The sequence below is a fragment of the Delphinapterus leucas genome, chromosome 15 (genome assembly GCF_059928025.1).
Source record: "Delphinapterus leucas isolate spDelLeu-1000000601 "Yukka" chromosome 15, BTC_Dleu_Yukka2, whole genome shotgun sequence".
NCBI lineage: Eukaryota > Metazoa > Chordata > Mammalia > Artiodactyla > Monodontidae > Delphinapterus > Delphinapterus leucas.
Genome location: NC_143143.1, coordinates 58925856 through 58938744, shown reverse-complemented (window position 1 = coordinate 58938744; position 12889 = coordinate 58925856). Strand labels below are relative to the sequence as shown.

The 12889-nt window shown below is 45.2% G+C and overlaps 1 protein-coding gene across 7 annotated transcripts in view; it reads left to right on the top strand.

Annotated features, from left to right (window-relative positions):
• The first annotated feature begins 1232 nt into the window (after positions 1 to 1232).
• Positions 1233 to 12889, top strand: part of ITPA (inosine triphosphatase) — a 52458-nt gene continuing 40801 nt past the window's right edge. Inside the window, exons 1-6 of one of the 7 annotated variants that reach the window (XM_089896628.1) lie at positions 1233 to 1357; positions 9935 to 9992; positions 10081 to 10145; positions 10759 to 10832; positions 11782 to 11813; positions 12372 to 12487. In XM_089896628.1, coding sequence (XP_089752754.1) covers positions 1292 to 1357; positions 9935 to 9992; positions 10081 to 10145; positions 10759 to 10832; positions 11782 to 11813; positions 12372 to 12487 — 411 coding nt within the window. In that variant the 5' untranslated portion in view covers positions 1233 to 1291. Of the gene's footprint in view, positions 1358 to 1428; positions 9993 to 10080; positions 10201 to 10758; positions 10833 to 11781; positions 11814 to 12371; positions 12488 to 12889 lie in introns of those variants that run through there. The other 6 variants (XM_022592870.2, XM_022592871.2, XM_089896625.1 and 3 more) reach the window with 6 other exon arrangements.

Genomic DNA, 12889 nt, shown 5'->3' with positions numbered 1-12889 from the left:
GGCAACCACTTCCTGATGTAACCCACTACTTCTCAGGCCAACTCCAAGGAGCCTCGCAAATCACATGGTAGAAAGGGATCACATGGTAGAATGGGAAACTTCAGGACCTGCCTTAGGACACAGTGAGGGCTTCTGGCCTATGCAATACTCCCGCTATGGTAAAGTCATTGAGCAGTGGGATTTCCGCCCCCCCCAAGAGGACAAATTCTGGGATCTAAAAAAAAAATCATCCAGATTATTAGAAGTCTTTAACATTAACGAAAATAACTCATACAGGCATTGACAGTCCTCCAGACTTCCGATGACACTCCTCTGACAGGAGTTGCCTCACCAGGAGTAGAGCTGGCCCTGAATCTGCCCTTACTGTTAACCTTTGGTTGCTGAGTCCATGAAGCAGGGAGACAGCTGAATTGCCCAGTGGGGGTGTCAGCAGTGGGTCAAGGCCTATCGCACAGGTGGGTCTGCTGGGGCACTTTCTACTCTTTGCTGTGTTAGGGATGAAAAGATGTGGCTGAGAAGGGATGATGGACTTAAAGGACTGGAGGGATGAGGTAATAAGGGAGTCGAAATGCTGAAGTCGCAAATCTGGGAGATAGGGGAAAAGACCGGGCTAGATTTAGGCTATGCCAAGTTTAAGATCATAGTCAGAGCTGGCAAGCAAGGAGGAGCTAAGGAAGCGAGGCTGAAGGTGAGGTCAGGATAAAGAGCCAGGTTTGGGGGCCCTTGTCCAGAAGGAAACAGTTTCCAGAGACAGCTTTAGAGTGCCCGCGGTTAAGGCGAATCGTCCAGAGCCTAGGCAGTTCATCACCAGCCTCGAGGTAGGTACGCTGGGCTTCTTTGCTTCCTCGGTGTCCCTGTTCCAGAGAGGGGCGAAAGCAGGGGTGGGGCAGGTGGCTGGAACCGTCTCTTCTGACCTTGAGGAGAGCGTCTCTTTGCGGGAGGAACTGGTCTCGGCTTACACAACCTCCAGCGTTGGGAAGACTCCAGCAAATCCGACGCAGGAGGGCCGAGCCCTTCTCCTCCCTTCTAGCGCCCGGGGCCCCAGGCTGCTCAAACGAAAAGGGCGCTGTGCTCCCGGGTATCTGAGCAAGGATTCTGGGCGCCCAGCGCAGCCTTCCCGCCCCTAAGGTGCCCAGACTGCACCTGCCGCCGTCATCATAGCGCACAGCACGCAACAAAATCCACAACCGGCCTTCCTGGGACCCGAGGCCGGAAAACGGGCCACCCACTTCCGCCGCCAGGCGGAAGTAGAGGGGCATCCGGTGAACCTGCCAGATACTTGTGGCTCACAATGGCGGCCTCCTTGTCCGGGAAGAAGATCGTGTTTGTCACGGGGAACGCCAAGAAGCTGGAGGAGGTGACGGGAGGGGTGGGAAGCCGACCAGGAGGCGGTTGGGGGGTAGCGTGTGGCAAGGTTGGCTGGGGAGAAGGCGGAGAAGTGGCTTCCAGGCGGAGGGAAGCACGCGGGTGGAAGAGCAGAGGGGGAACAGAGTCCGACCCGGAGGGATGGGTTCGATCGGGAAGGGGATGGGCCGCGTGGAGTGGACCAGCACGTGTGCGGAGTGGGGGTGACCCGGGGTTGGACTCGATAGAAGGAGGGCCTTGACAAATCCGGGCACAGGGGTTGTGAGCTTAGGGGCATCGGGAGCTGAAGGAGTGGTGGGGTCCTTAACACTTGTCCCAAAGGTCACCTCTTAAGCTAGGTCCCAAACCGGGACCCTGACACCCCTCTGGAGCGGATCCAGACCCCGCTGCTGGCCTGGGGTTGGCAGGGGCCGGACAGGGTGTGGGGAGAGGCATCCAAGCTGAGTTCCACACCCCACCACGGTCCAGAAATGCGGTCCTCAGCCTCTCCCAGCCTCTTTCCGCCATCTGTGAAATGGCCATTATGCAGGAGGTCTGCTTCACAGCGCAATGGAGAGGAGTGAAGGAGGCAGTGGATCCAAAGTTCCTGCCTACAGGGACTTTGTGGTCAGCTCTGAGAATTCTGGGGGTTGATGGAACCGCTTTGGCTGCAAATAGTAGAGAGACACAGGGAGCTCATGTAAACAGCCAGGTGACAATCGTGGGAATACAATGGTATGCTGTCCCACAGGGCTTGAGGAGTCTTTCTCAGGAGTCCCTATCGAGGGGTTTATTTGTCCTTCTAGTTCTCTCTGGATGCTCATCCCTTTTCCTTTTGAGGTCTTTCTGCATTTTTCCCTTCTGATGGAGGAGGCAGTAAGGCTTCTGCCAGACATCAGCTCTGATTGGCCTTGCTTGGATCAAAGGTTTGCCCTTACTTAGTCAGCCATGGTCAAGGAGGTGGGTCATGTGTGGGGAGTCAGGATGACACCCACTAGATGTCTGAGGCAGATCAATGGGGTGCAGTCATTAGGGTCATTTGTCTACAGCATAGGGACCAATGACACTTGCGTGATGTTACAGGGTGGCCTCAGAAGTCAGAGCCCTGTGCTGATAAAAGGTTTGGGATCTTGAGGCCAGACCAGACAGGCAGACAGGCAGTGCCACACTGAACAGAGCCCCATGCAAGATGGTGGGTGCCAGCTCCCAAGGCCATCTCTACCTCTGGTTGAGAATGTGGCCCTCCCACATTTAAAGAAGAGGGAGGGAATTCCCTGGAAGTCCAGTGGTTAGGATTCGAGCTTTCACTGCCGGGGCCCGGGTTCGATCCCTGGTCGGGAAACTAAGATCCTGTAAGCCATGTGGCACGGCCCCCCAGAAAAAGGAGAAAAAAAAAGAAGATGCTGGAGTGGCCAGAGGAGGCTCACTGGAGAAAATGGACTTGAAGTTGGCCTAAAATAGGGAGTTTTAACTCTTCATCTCATTGGTACCCCATTGGCAGAGTGATGAAGCCTCTGGACCCTCTCTCAGGAAAATATTTTTAAATGTACAAAATAAAATACATAGGATTACAAAGGAAATCAATTCTATTGATTTACAATTCTCAAAATATTATAAATATTTGTGATCCAGTTACATATGCTTTATTAATGCATACCGAGCTGATCTCCCTGTGCTATGCCCCTGCTTCCCACTAGCTATTTTACATTTGGTAGTGTGTATATGTCGATGCTTCTGTCACTTCGCCCCAGCTTCCCCCTACCCCGCTGCCGTGTCCTCAAGTCCATTCTGTATGTCTGCGTCTTTATTCCTGCCCTGCCACTAGGTTCATGGGTACCATTTTTTTTTTAGATTCCATATATATGCGTTAGCATACGGTATTTGTTTTTCTCTTTCTTTACTTTTTTTCTTTACTTCACTCTGTATGACAGAATCTAGGTCCATCCACCTCACTACAAAAAACTCTATTTCGTTTCTTTTTATGGCTGAGTAATATTCCATTGTATATATGTGCCGCATCTTCTTTATCCATTCGTCTGTCAGTGGACATTTAGTTTGCTTCCATGTCCTGCCTATTGTAAATAGTGCTGCAATGAATATTGTGGTGCATGTCTCTTTTTGAATTATGGTTTTCTGAGGGTATATGCCAAGTAGTGGGGTTTGCTGGGTCATGTGGTAGTTCTATTTTTAGTTTTTACGGCACCTCCATACTGCTCTCCATAGTGGTTGTATCAATTTACATTCCCACCAACAGTGCAGGAGGGTTCCCTTTTTACCACACCCTCTCCAGCATTTATTGTTTCTAGATTTTTTGATAATGGCCGTTCTGACCAGTGTGAGGTGATACCTCATTGTGGTTTTGATTTGCATGTCTCTAATAGTGATGTTGAGCATCTTTTCATGTGCCTCTTGGCCATCTGTATGTCTTCTTTGGTGAAATGTCTATTTAGGTCTGCCCATTTTTTAATTGGGTTGTTTCTTTTTTTTAATGTATTTTATTTTATTTTAATTTATTTTTGTTTTTGGCTGCGTTGGGTCTTCGTTGCTGTGCGCGGGCTTTTCTCTGGTTGTGGTGAGCAGGGGCTACTCTTTGTTGCAGCGCGCAGGCTTCTCATTGCAGTGGCTTCTCTTGTGGAGCATGGGCTCTAGGCGCGCGGGCTTCAGTAGCTGTGGCACAGGGGGTCAGTAGTTGTGGCTTGCAGGCTCTAGAGCGCAGGCTCAGTAGCTCGGTAGTTGTGGCGCACAGGCTTAGTTGCTCCGCGGCATGTGGGATCTTCCCAGACCAGGGCTCAAACTTGTGTCCTCTGCATTGGCAGGAGGATTCTTAACCACTGCGCCACCAGGGAAGCCCGGGTTGTTTCTTTTTTTGATATTGAGCTCCATGAGCTGTTTGTATATTTTGGAGGTTCATCCTTTGCTCGTTGTTTCATTTGCAAATATTTTATCCCATTCTGAGGGTTGTCTTTTCGTCTTGTTTATGGTTTGCTTTGCTGTGCAAAGCTTTTAAGTTTAACTAGGTCCCATTTGTTTATTTTTGTTTTTATTTTCATTACTGTAGAAGGTGGGTCAAAAAACACCTTGCTGTGGTTTATGTCAGAGTGTTTTTCCTATGGTTTCCTCTAAGAGTTTTATAGTGTCTGGTTTTACATTTAGGTCTTTAATGCATTTGGAGTTTTTTTTTATTTTTTGGAGTTTATTTTTGTGTGTGGTGTTAGGTGGTGTTCTAATTTCATTCTTTTACATGTAGCTGTCCAGTTTTCCCAGCACCACTTACTGAAGAGGCTGTCTTTTCTCCATTGTATGTTCTTGCCTCCTTTGTCGTAAATTAGGTGACCATATGTGCATGGGTTTATCTCTGGGCTTTCTATCCTGTACCTTGATCTGTATTTCTGTTTTTGTGCCAGTACCATAATGTCTTGATTACTGTAGCTTTATAGTATAGTTTGAAATCAGGGAGCCTGATTCCTCCAGCTCCGTTTTTCTTTCTTAGCATTGCTTTGGCTATTCAGGATCTTTTGTGTTTCCATACAAATTGTAAAATTTTTTGTTCTAATTCTGTGAAGAATGCCATTGGTAGTTTGATAGGGATTGCATTGAATCTGTAGATTGCTTTGGGTAGTATAGTCATTTTCATAATATTGATTCTTCCAATCCAAGAATATGGTATATTTCTCCATCTGTTTATGACATCTTTGATTTCTTTCATCAGTGTTTTATAGTTTTCCAAGTATAAGTCTTTCGCCTCCTTAGATAGGTTTATTCTTAGATATTTTATTCTTTTTGTTGCAATGGTAAATGAGATTGTTTCCTTAATTTCTCTTTCTGATTTTTCGTTGTTAGTGTATAGGAATGCCAGAGATTTCTGGGCATTAACTTTGTATCCTGCAACCTTACCAAATTCGTTGATTAGTTCTAGTAGTTTTCTGGTGGCATCTTTAGGATTTTCTATGTATAGTATCATCTCATCTGCAAACAGTGACAGTTTTACTTATCCAATTTGTATACCTTTTATTTCTTTTTCTTCTCTGATTGCCATGGCTAGGACTTCCAAAACTATGTTGAATAAGAGTGGTGAGAGAGGACATCCTTGTCTTGTTCCTGATCTTAGAGGAAATGCTTTCAGTTTTTCACCATTGAGTATGTTTGCTGTGGGTTTGTCATATATGACCTTTATTATGTTGAGGTAGGTTCCCTCTATGCACATTTTCTGGAGAGTTTTTATCGGAAAAGAGTGTTGAATTTTTTCAAAACCTTTTTCTGCATCTATTGAGATGATCACATGGTTTTTATTCCTTAATTTGTTAACATGGTGTATCACATTGATTGATTTGCGTATATTGAAGAATCCTTGCATCTGATGTATGATCCTTTTGATATGTTGTTGGATTCTGTTTGCTAGTATTTTGTTCAGGAGTTTTGCATCTATGTTCATCAGTGATATTGGACTATAATTTTCTTTTTTTGTGATATCATATTTTGGTTTTGGTATCAGGGTGATGGTGGCTTCATAGAACGAATTTGGGAGCGTTCCTCTCTCTGCAGTTTTTTGGAAGAGTTTGAGAAGGATCGGTGTTAGCTCTTCTCTAAATGTTTGATAGAATTCACCTGTGAAGCCATCTGGTCCTGGACTTTTGTTTGTTGGAGATTTTTTTTATATATAAATTTATTTATTTTTACTTATTTACGTTTGACTGCGCTGGGTCTTCGTTGCTGCGCGTGGACTTTCTCCAGTTGCGGCAAGCCAGGGCTACTCTTCGTTATGGTGCACAGGCTTCTCATTGTGGTGGTTTCCCTTGTTATGGAGCATGGGCTCTTGGTAGGCGGGCTTCAGTAGTTGCGGCACATGGGCTCAGTAGTTGTGGCTCGTGGGCTCTAGAGCATAGGCTCAGTAGGGCGGCACATGGGGTTAGTTGCTCCATGGCATATGGGGTTTTCTCGGACCAGGGATCAAACCTGTGTCCCCTGCATTGGCAGGCAGATTTTTAACCACTACGCCACCAGGGAAGTCCTGTTGGAAGATTTTAAATTACAGTTTCAATTTCATTACTTGTGATAGGTCTGTTTATATTTTCTAATTCTTCCTGGCTCAGTCTTGGAAAAATTGTACATTTCCAAGAATTTGTCCATTTCCTCATGGTTGTCCATTTTATTGGCATATAGTTGTCTGTAGTAGTCTCTTATAATCCTTTGTATTTCTGCAGTGTCAGTTGTGATTTTTCCTTTTTCATTTCTAATTTTATTGATTTGCGCCCTTTTTTTCTTGATGAGTCTGGCTAAGGGTTTATCAATTTTGTTTATCTTCTCAAAGAACCAACTTTTAGTTTTATTGATTTTTGCTGTTGTTTTCATTTCTGTTTCATTTATTTCTGCTCTGATCTTTATGATTTCTTTCCTTCTACTGACTTTGGGTTTTTGTTGTTCTTCTTTCTCTAGTTGCTTTAGGTGTAGGGTTAGATTGTTTATTTGAGATTTTTCTTGTTTCTTGAGGTGCGATTGAATTGCTATAAACTTCCCTCTTAGAACTGCTTTTGCTGCATCCCATAGGTTTTGAATCATCGTGTTTTTGTTGTCATTTGTTTCTATGTATTCTTTTATTTCTTTGATTTCTCTAGTGTCTCTTGGTTACTTAGTAGTGCACTGTTTAGCCTCCATGTATTTGTGTTTTTTACAGTTTTTTTCCTGTAATTGATTTCCACATAGCAGTGTGGTCAGAAAAGATGCTTGATACGATTTCAATTTTCTTAAATTTTCCGAGGCTTGATTTGTGACCCAGGATGTGATCTGTCTTGGAGAATGTTCCATGTGCACTTGAGAAGGAAGTGTACTGTGTCATTTTCGGGTGGAATGTTCTATAAATATCAATTAAATCTATCGGGTCTATTGTGTCATCTAAAGCTTGTGTTTGCTTATTTATTTTCTGTTTGGATGATCTGTCCATTGGGGTAAGTGAGGTGTTAAAGTCCCCTACTATTATAGTGTTACTGTTGATTTCTGCTTTCATGGTTGTTAGCATTTGCCTTATGTATTGAGGTGCTCCTATGTTGGGTGCATAAGCGATTATAATTGTTATATCTTCTTCTTGGATTGATCCCTCGATCATTATGTACTGTCCTTCCTTATCTCTTGTAACAGTCTTTATTTTAAAGTCTGTTTTTAAAAATAAATTTATTTATTTTATTTTTTTATTTTTGGTTGTGTTGGGTCTTTGTTGCTGTGCATGGGCTTTCTCTAGTTGCGGCAAGCAGGGGTTACTCTTCATTGCGGTGTGCAGTCTTCTCATTGAGGTGGCTTCTCTTGTTGTATAACACAGGCTCTAGGCACGCAGGCTTCAGTAGTTGTGGCACACGGGCTCAGTAGTTGTGGCTCACAGGCTCTAGAGCGCAGGCTTAGTAGTTGTGGTTGCATGGGCTTAGTCGCTGCACAGCATGTGGGATCTTCCTGGACCAGGGATCGAACCTGTGTCCCCTGCATTGGCAGGCAGATTCTTAACTGCTGCACCACCAGGGAAGCCCTAAAGTCTATTTTATCTGATATGAGTATTGCTACTCCAACATTCTTTTGATTTCCATTTGCATGGAATATATTTTTCCATCCCTTCACTTTTAGTCTGTATGTGTTCCTAGGTCTGAAGTGGGTCTCTTGTAGACAGCATATATACGGGTCTTGTTTTTGTATCCATTCAGCCAGTCTGTGTCTTTTGGTTGGAGCATTTAATCCATTTACATTCAAGGTTGTTATCGATTGTATGTTCCTATTACCATTTTCTTAATTGTTTTGGGTTCGTTTTTGTGGGTCTTTTTCTTCTCTTGTGTTTCCTGCCTAGAGAAGTTTTTTTAGCATTTGTTGTAAAGCTGGTTTGGTGGTGCTGAATTCTCTTACCTTTTGCTTGTCTGAAAAGCTTTTGATTTCTCTGTTGACTCTGAATGAGATCCTTGCTGGGTAGAGTAATCTTGGTTGTAGTTTTTTCTCTTTCATCATTTTAAGTATATCCTGCCACTCCCTTCTGGCCTGCAGAGTTTCTGCTGAAAAATCAGTTGATAATATTATGGGGATTCCTTTGTATGTTATCTTTTGCTTTTCCCTTGCTGCTTTTAATATTTTTTCTTTGAACTTAATTTTTGTTAGTTTGATTAATATGTGTCTTGGTGTGTTTCTCCTAAGATTTATCCTGTATGGGACTCTGTGCTTCCTGGACTTGGGTGGCAATTTCCTTTCCCATGTTAGGGAAGTTTTCTACTATAATCTCTTCAAATATTTTCTCAGACCCTTTCTTTTTCTCTTCTTATTTGGGACCCCTATAATTCGAATGTTGGTGTGTTTAGTATTGTCCCAGAGGTCTCTGAGATTGTCTTCGATTCTTTTCATTCTTTTTTCTTTATTCTGCTCCTTGGCAGTTATTTCCAGCAGTCTGTCTTCCAGCTCACTTATATTTGTTCTTCTGCCTCAGTTATCCTATTATTGATTCCTTCTAGTGTATTTTTCATTTCAGTTACTGTGTTTTCATCTCTGTTTGTCCTTCAGTTCTTCTAGAACTTTGTTAAACATTTCTTGTATTTTCTTAGTCTGTGCCTCCATTCTACTTCTGAGATTCTGGATCATCTTTACTACCATTACTCTGAATTCTTTTTCAGGTAGCTTGCCTATTTCCTCTTCATTTATTTGGTCTTATAGGTTTTTACCATGCTTCTTCATCTGTGACATACTTTATTACCCTCTCATTTTTTCTGATGGGTGGGATTGTGTTCCTGTTTAACTGGTTGTTTGGCCTGAGGCTTCCAACACTGGAGTTTGTAGGCTGTTGGGTAGAGCTGGGTCTTGGTGCTGAGATGAGGAACTCCGGGAGACCTCACTCCAATGAATATTTCCTGGGGTCTGAGGTTCTCTTGTTAGTCCAGTGGTTCAGACTCAGAGCTCCCATCGCAGGAGCCGTTCACTTGGGGGTTCTTCCCATCTCCTTGGGCGTCAAGGTCCCCCACCACCATCTGGCAGGAGCCCTAGTTGTAGGGAGACACAAACTCTGTGTCTTCCCACGCCGCCATCTTGACTCTGCCCCTTGTAAATGATATTTTGAGATATCTGCTACAACTGTAATGGGATATGACAACATCTGTGATTTTAATAGGTTTAAATATCACAGGAGATGCTAATGCTATTTGTGTTTGTTTTCTATATTCACTATTGAAAGGGATGCTAAATTTCAGGTAGGGGTTAGTGAAAATAAAACGTTTTTTTTTTTTTTTTTCCTAATCCAAGTTCACAGATCTCCTGAATTCTGGGTAACCCCTGATAGAAAATTCCTGGCCCAAAGGATAGGTTTTGGGAGCACTGAGAAGGGAAGAGGGTGTTCTAGGTAGGTGGTTAGCATAAACAGAGACCTGAAGTAGGATGGAGGGATTGGAGAGTGAGGAGATGGGGGAACTGACCTGCTGGGGTGGGACCCTGAAGGCTGGGGTGAGGCTCGTGGGCCTGACTTGGTGAGCTTTAGGGGACTGACAGGAGAGTTACCTGACGAGAAAGGTGGGTGACAGCTTGTGTAGTAATGGGGAATAGTTAAACAAATGGTGATAAATGTTCTTTCATTTTGGAACAGGTCATTCAGATTCTAGGAGATAAGTTTCCATGCACTTTGGTGGCACAGAAGATTGACCGTATGTCTCTGATTAGTTCTATTTTTAAAAGATGATTCAATTTCTCTCTCTCTCTGTGACCTGACTGTGTGTCTGTTTCTCTGATAAGTGCCAGAGTACCAAGGAGAGCCTGATGAGATTTCCATTCGGAAGTGTCAGGAGGCAGCTCGCCAGGTGCTTGCTCCACACGTGTCCTGTACTTGCGCCTCTTGTCCTGGTGGCTCCTGGGGTCTGTGCCTGCTGGGGATGGGTAGAGAATATGGTGGGCACAGTTTATAATGACTTGAAGGACGTTTCCAGGCTTAGCTAGGCTGGAGTCAGTTAATATTGGCTCTGGAATACTGCCTTCCTTTCTCAACCTTGACTGCATAGTATCCCCCTAGATGACCACACACACACATAATTCACTCTTCCCAATTCTCAGGTACATACATTCCACCTCTACATTCTCCCCACATACATCCACCCTGCACTCACACATCTCTGTGGAACTGAAAAAGAGTGCTTTGTAAACAGGCTGCTTGAGTATGAATCCCAGCTCTCCTGTCACTGTACCTGGAGCAAACTTTACAACCTGCCAAGGCTTTGATGTCCCTACCTTTAAAATGAAGATAAGAGATTAGTCAACAGCTGTTACCCAGAGCAGATGGACCTCTATCTGCTGCTGCTGTTGCACATCCCAGCTAGCTGTGAGTGTGGCCCTGGCTTGGGTGGCAGGGGAATTCAGGGTGGAGATGGGGCCTGCTGCTGGACGCGGGTCTCAGGGATACATGTTCTTGTGCTGCAGGTGCAGGGCCCTGTACTGGTGGAGGACACCTGTCTGTGCTTCAACGCCCTTGGGGGCCTCCCTGGCCCCTACATGTGAGTGCTCCCCCACCCTTTTGCAGGGCCCTGGCCACAAAACCACTTGAACTTTGAAATGATTTGTTACTTGATACTGCGGGTCATTCACTGTCTTGGCATCAACACCAGTATGTCAGATTGTCTTGAGGGAGGATTAGGGATGGGGAAGAGGCATACCTTTCTTTTGTAAAGTGTGAGAATGTGATTGTGTAAGTTGAGATGGGCAAGGGGAACTCACCCATTGGAGAGGTACATTCGTGGGCAGATCAGTTTCAGGAGAGAGGAAATAAGGAAGTTGAGATCTGCAGATGGATTTCCTTAAAGCTATCCAGTACCCTGGACCCCCTCAGAAGGTCTTTGTGTATCTCTAGGGTACAAATACCCCAATTTGTTAGGTCTTGGGTATGTATACAGTTGACCCTTGAACAACTTGGGGGGGTTAACCTGCGTTTAACTTACAGTTGGCCTTCCATATCAGTGAATTCAACTGTATATTACTTAGTATTTACTACTGAAAAATATCTATGTATAAGCTAACATATGCAGTTCAAATTCATGTTGTTCAAGGGTTAACTGTATCTTTAACTTTTGGATTGCTAATTTGTTTGCCAAGGCAGTAGCACCCCTACACACTTATAGTGTACATTGCTCCATATTCTTACCAGCACTGTTTTATGACTTTTTAGTATTTTGTAATGGCGGGAGTGGGAAATGTTACCACATGCAATTTTAATTTGCATTTCCCTAATTACCAGTGAGATTGAGGGCTTCACTGGTTTATCAGTTCTTTTGTGGATTGCCTCTTTGTCTCCATTTCCTTTTTCCTATTGGATTATTTCTCTTCATTTTGAGTTGAAACATTCTTTGCTCTCCAGGGCTCTAATCCCTGGGGGATGCAGCCCAGAAACAAGGTGGTAAGAACATCCATCTGATTGTGGTGTCTGACTCACCTTTATTTCTCTTGCAGAAAGTGGTTTCTGGAGAAGTTAAAGCCTGAAGGTATTATCCCCATGTCTCTTTCTTTAGACCTGTTTGAAATTAAGAATCTGTGGGTTCTACGGGAGGAGCTCCAACTAGTAATCAGGAATCTCGGGTTCCATCCCCTTCACGGAGTCTCCATTCACCTCAGTTTCCCCATCTATAATCTACAGCTCACACTCTCCCTATACACCCGGTGCCAGGGAGCACTGAGATTTGGGAGGAGTGGATGGGGTGGGAGTGGGTGGTGAGAGCTTTGTGTTTGAGGGACAAAGGGGCTCTAGTTGATTCTGGCTCAGAGAGGGACTGGCCCCACTTCTTGCTGTCCTTGCCTCAGTGGGGGGCGGGGAGGGGGACACCCTGCTGCTCCTCCTGGTCCCAGCAGCGCATACCCTGAAGCCCACAGTGGTAGAATAAGGAACCCCACATCCCCATCACCCAGCTTCCTGGGTTATCAGCGCAGGGCCTATTTGGTGATATGTATAACTCCCCTTCGCCACCTGGGCCCATTGAGTGCGGAGAGGGGGCTGGGGCCGGGCAGCGTAGAGTGCGCTGAGCCCTCACTGCACGTGCCCGCAGGTCTCCACCAGCTCCTGGCTGGGTTCCAAGACAAGTCGGCCTATGCACTCTGCACGTTCGCGCTCAGCACTGGGGACCCCAGCGAGCCTGTGCGCCTCTTCAGGGGCCGGACCTCGGTGAGTACCCATGCTCGTTCCCCCGAGTGCCGCCAGAGGGCGCTGTGACTCGCGATGATGCTGCAGGACTGTAGTGGGGAGGGCGCGCCCCTGGGTACCACAGCTAGAAGTGCTCTCAATCCCGAAACTTATTTGACCCCTGAGTCTGGTGTTTGGAAACGCACAGTGGCTTACAGCTGTTGGGGCCTGGTATACCCAGAGCTCTGCAGTGTATGCTCTCCTGAAAAGCAGATGTGGAAACTGAAGGTGACAACTCCTAGAGCTACATCTATAGCCCAGACTCCTCCAAGCTTGAATCTCCTCATCCCACTGCTGAGGCAACAGCTTCCCTTGAACATCTCACAGCCTTTCCAACTTTTTATGTTCATATAGAATCTTCCTTCTCCCCCCAACTCATTCCTT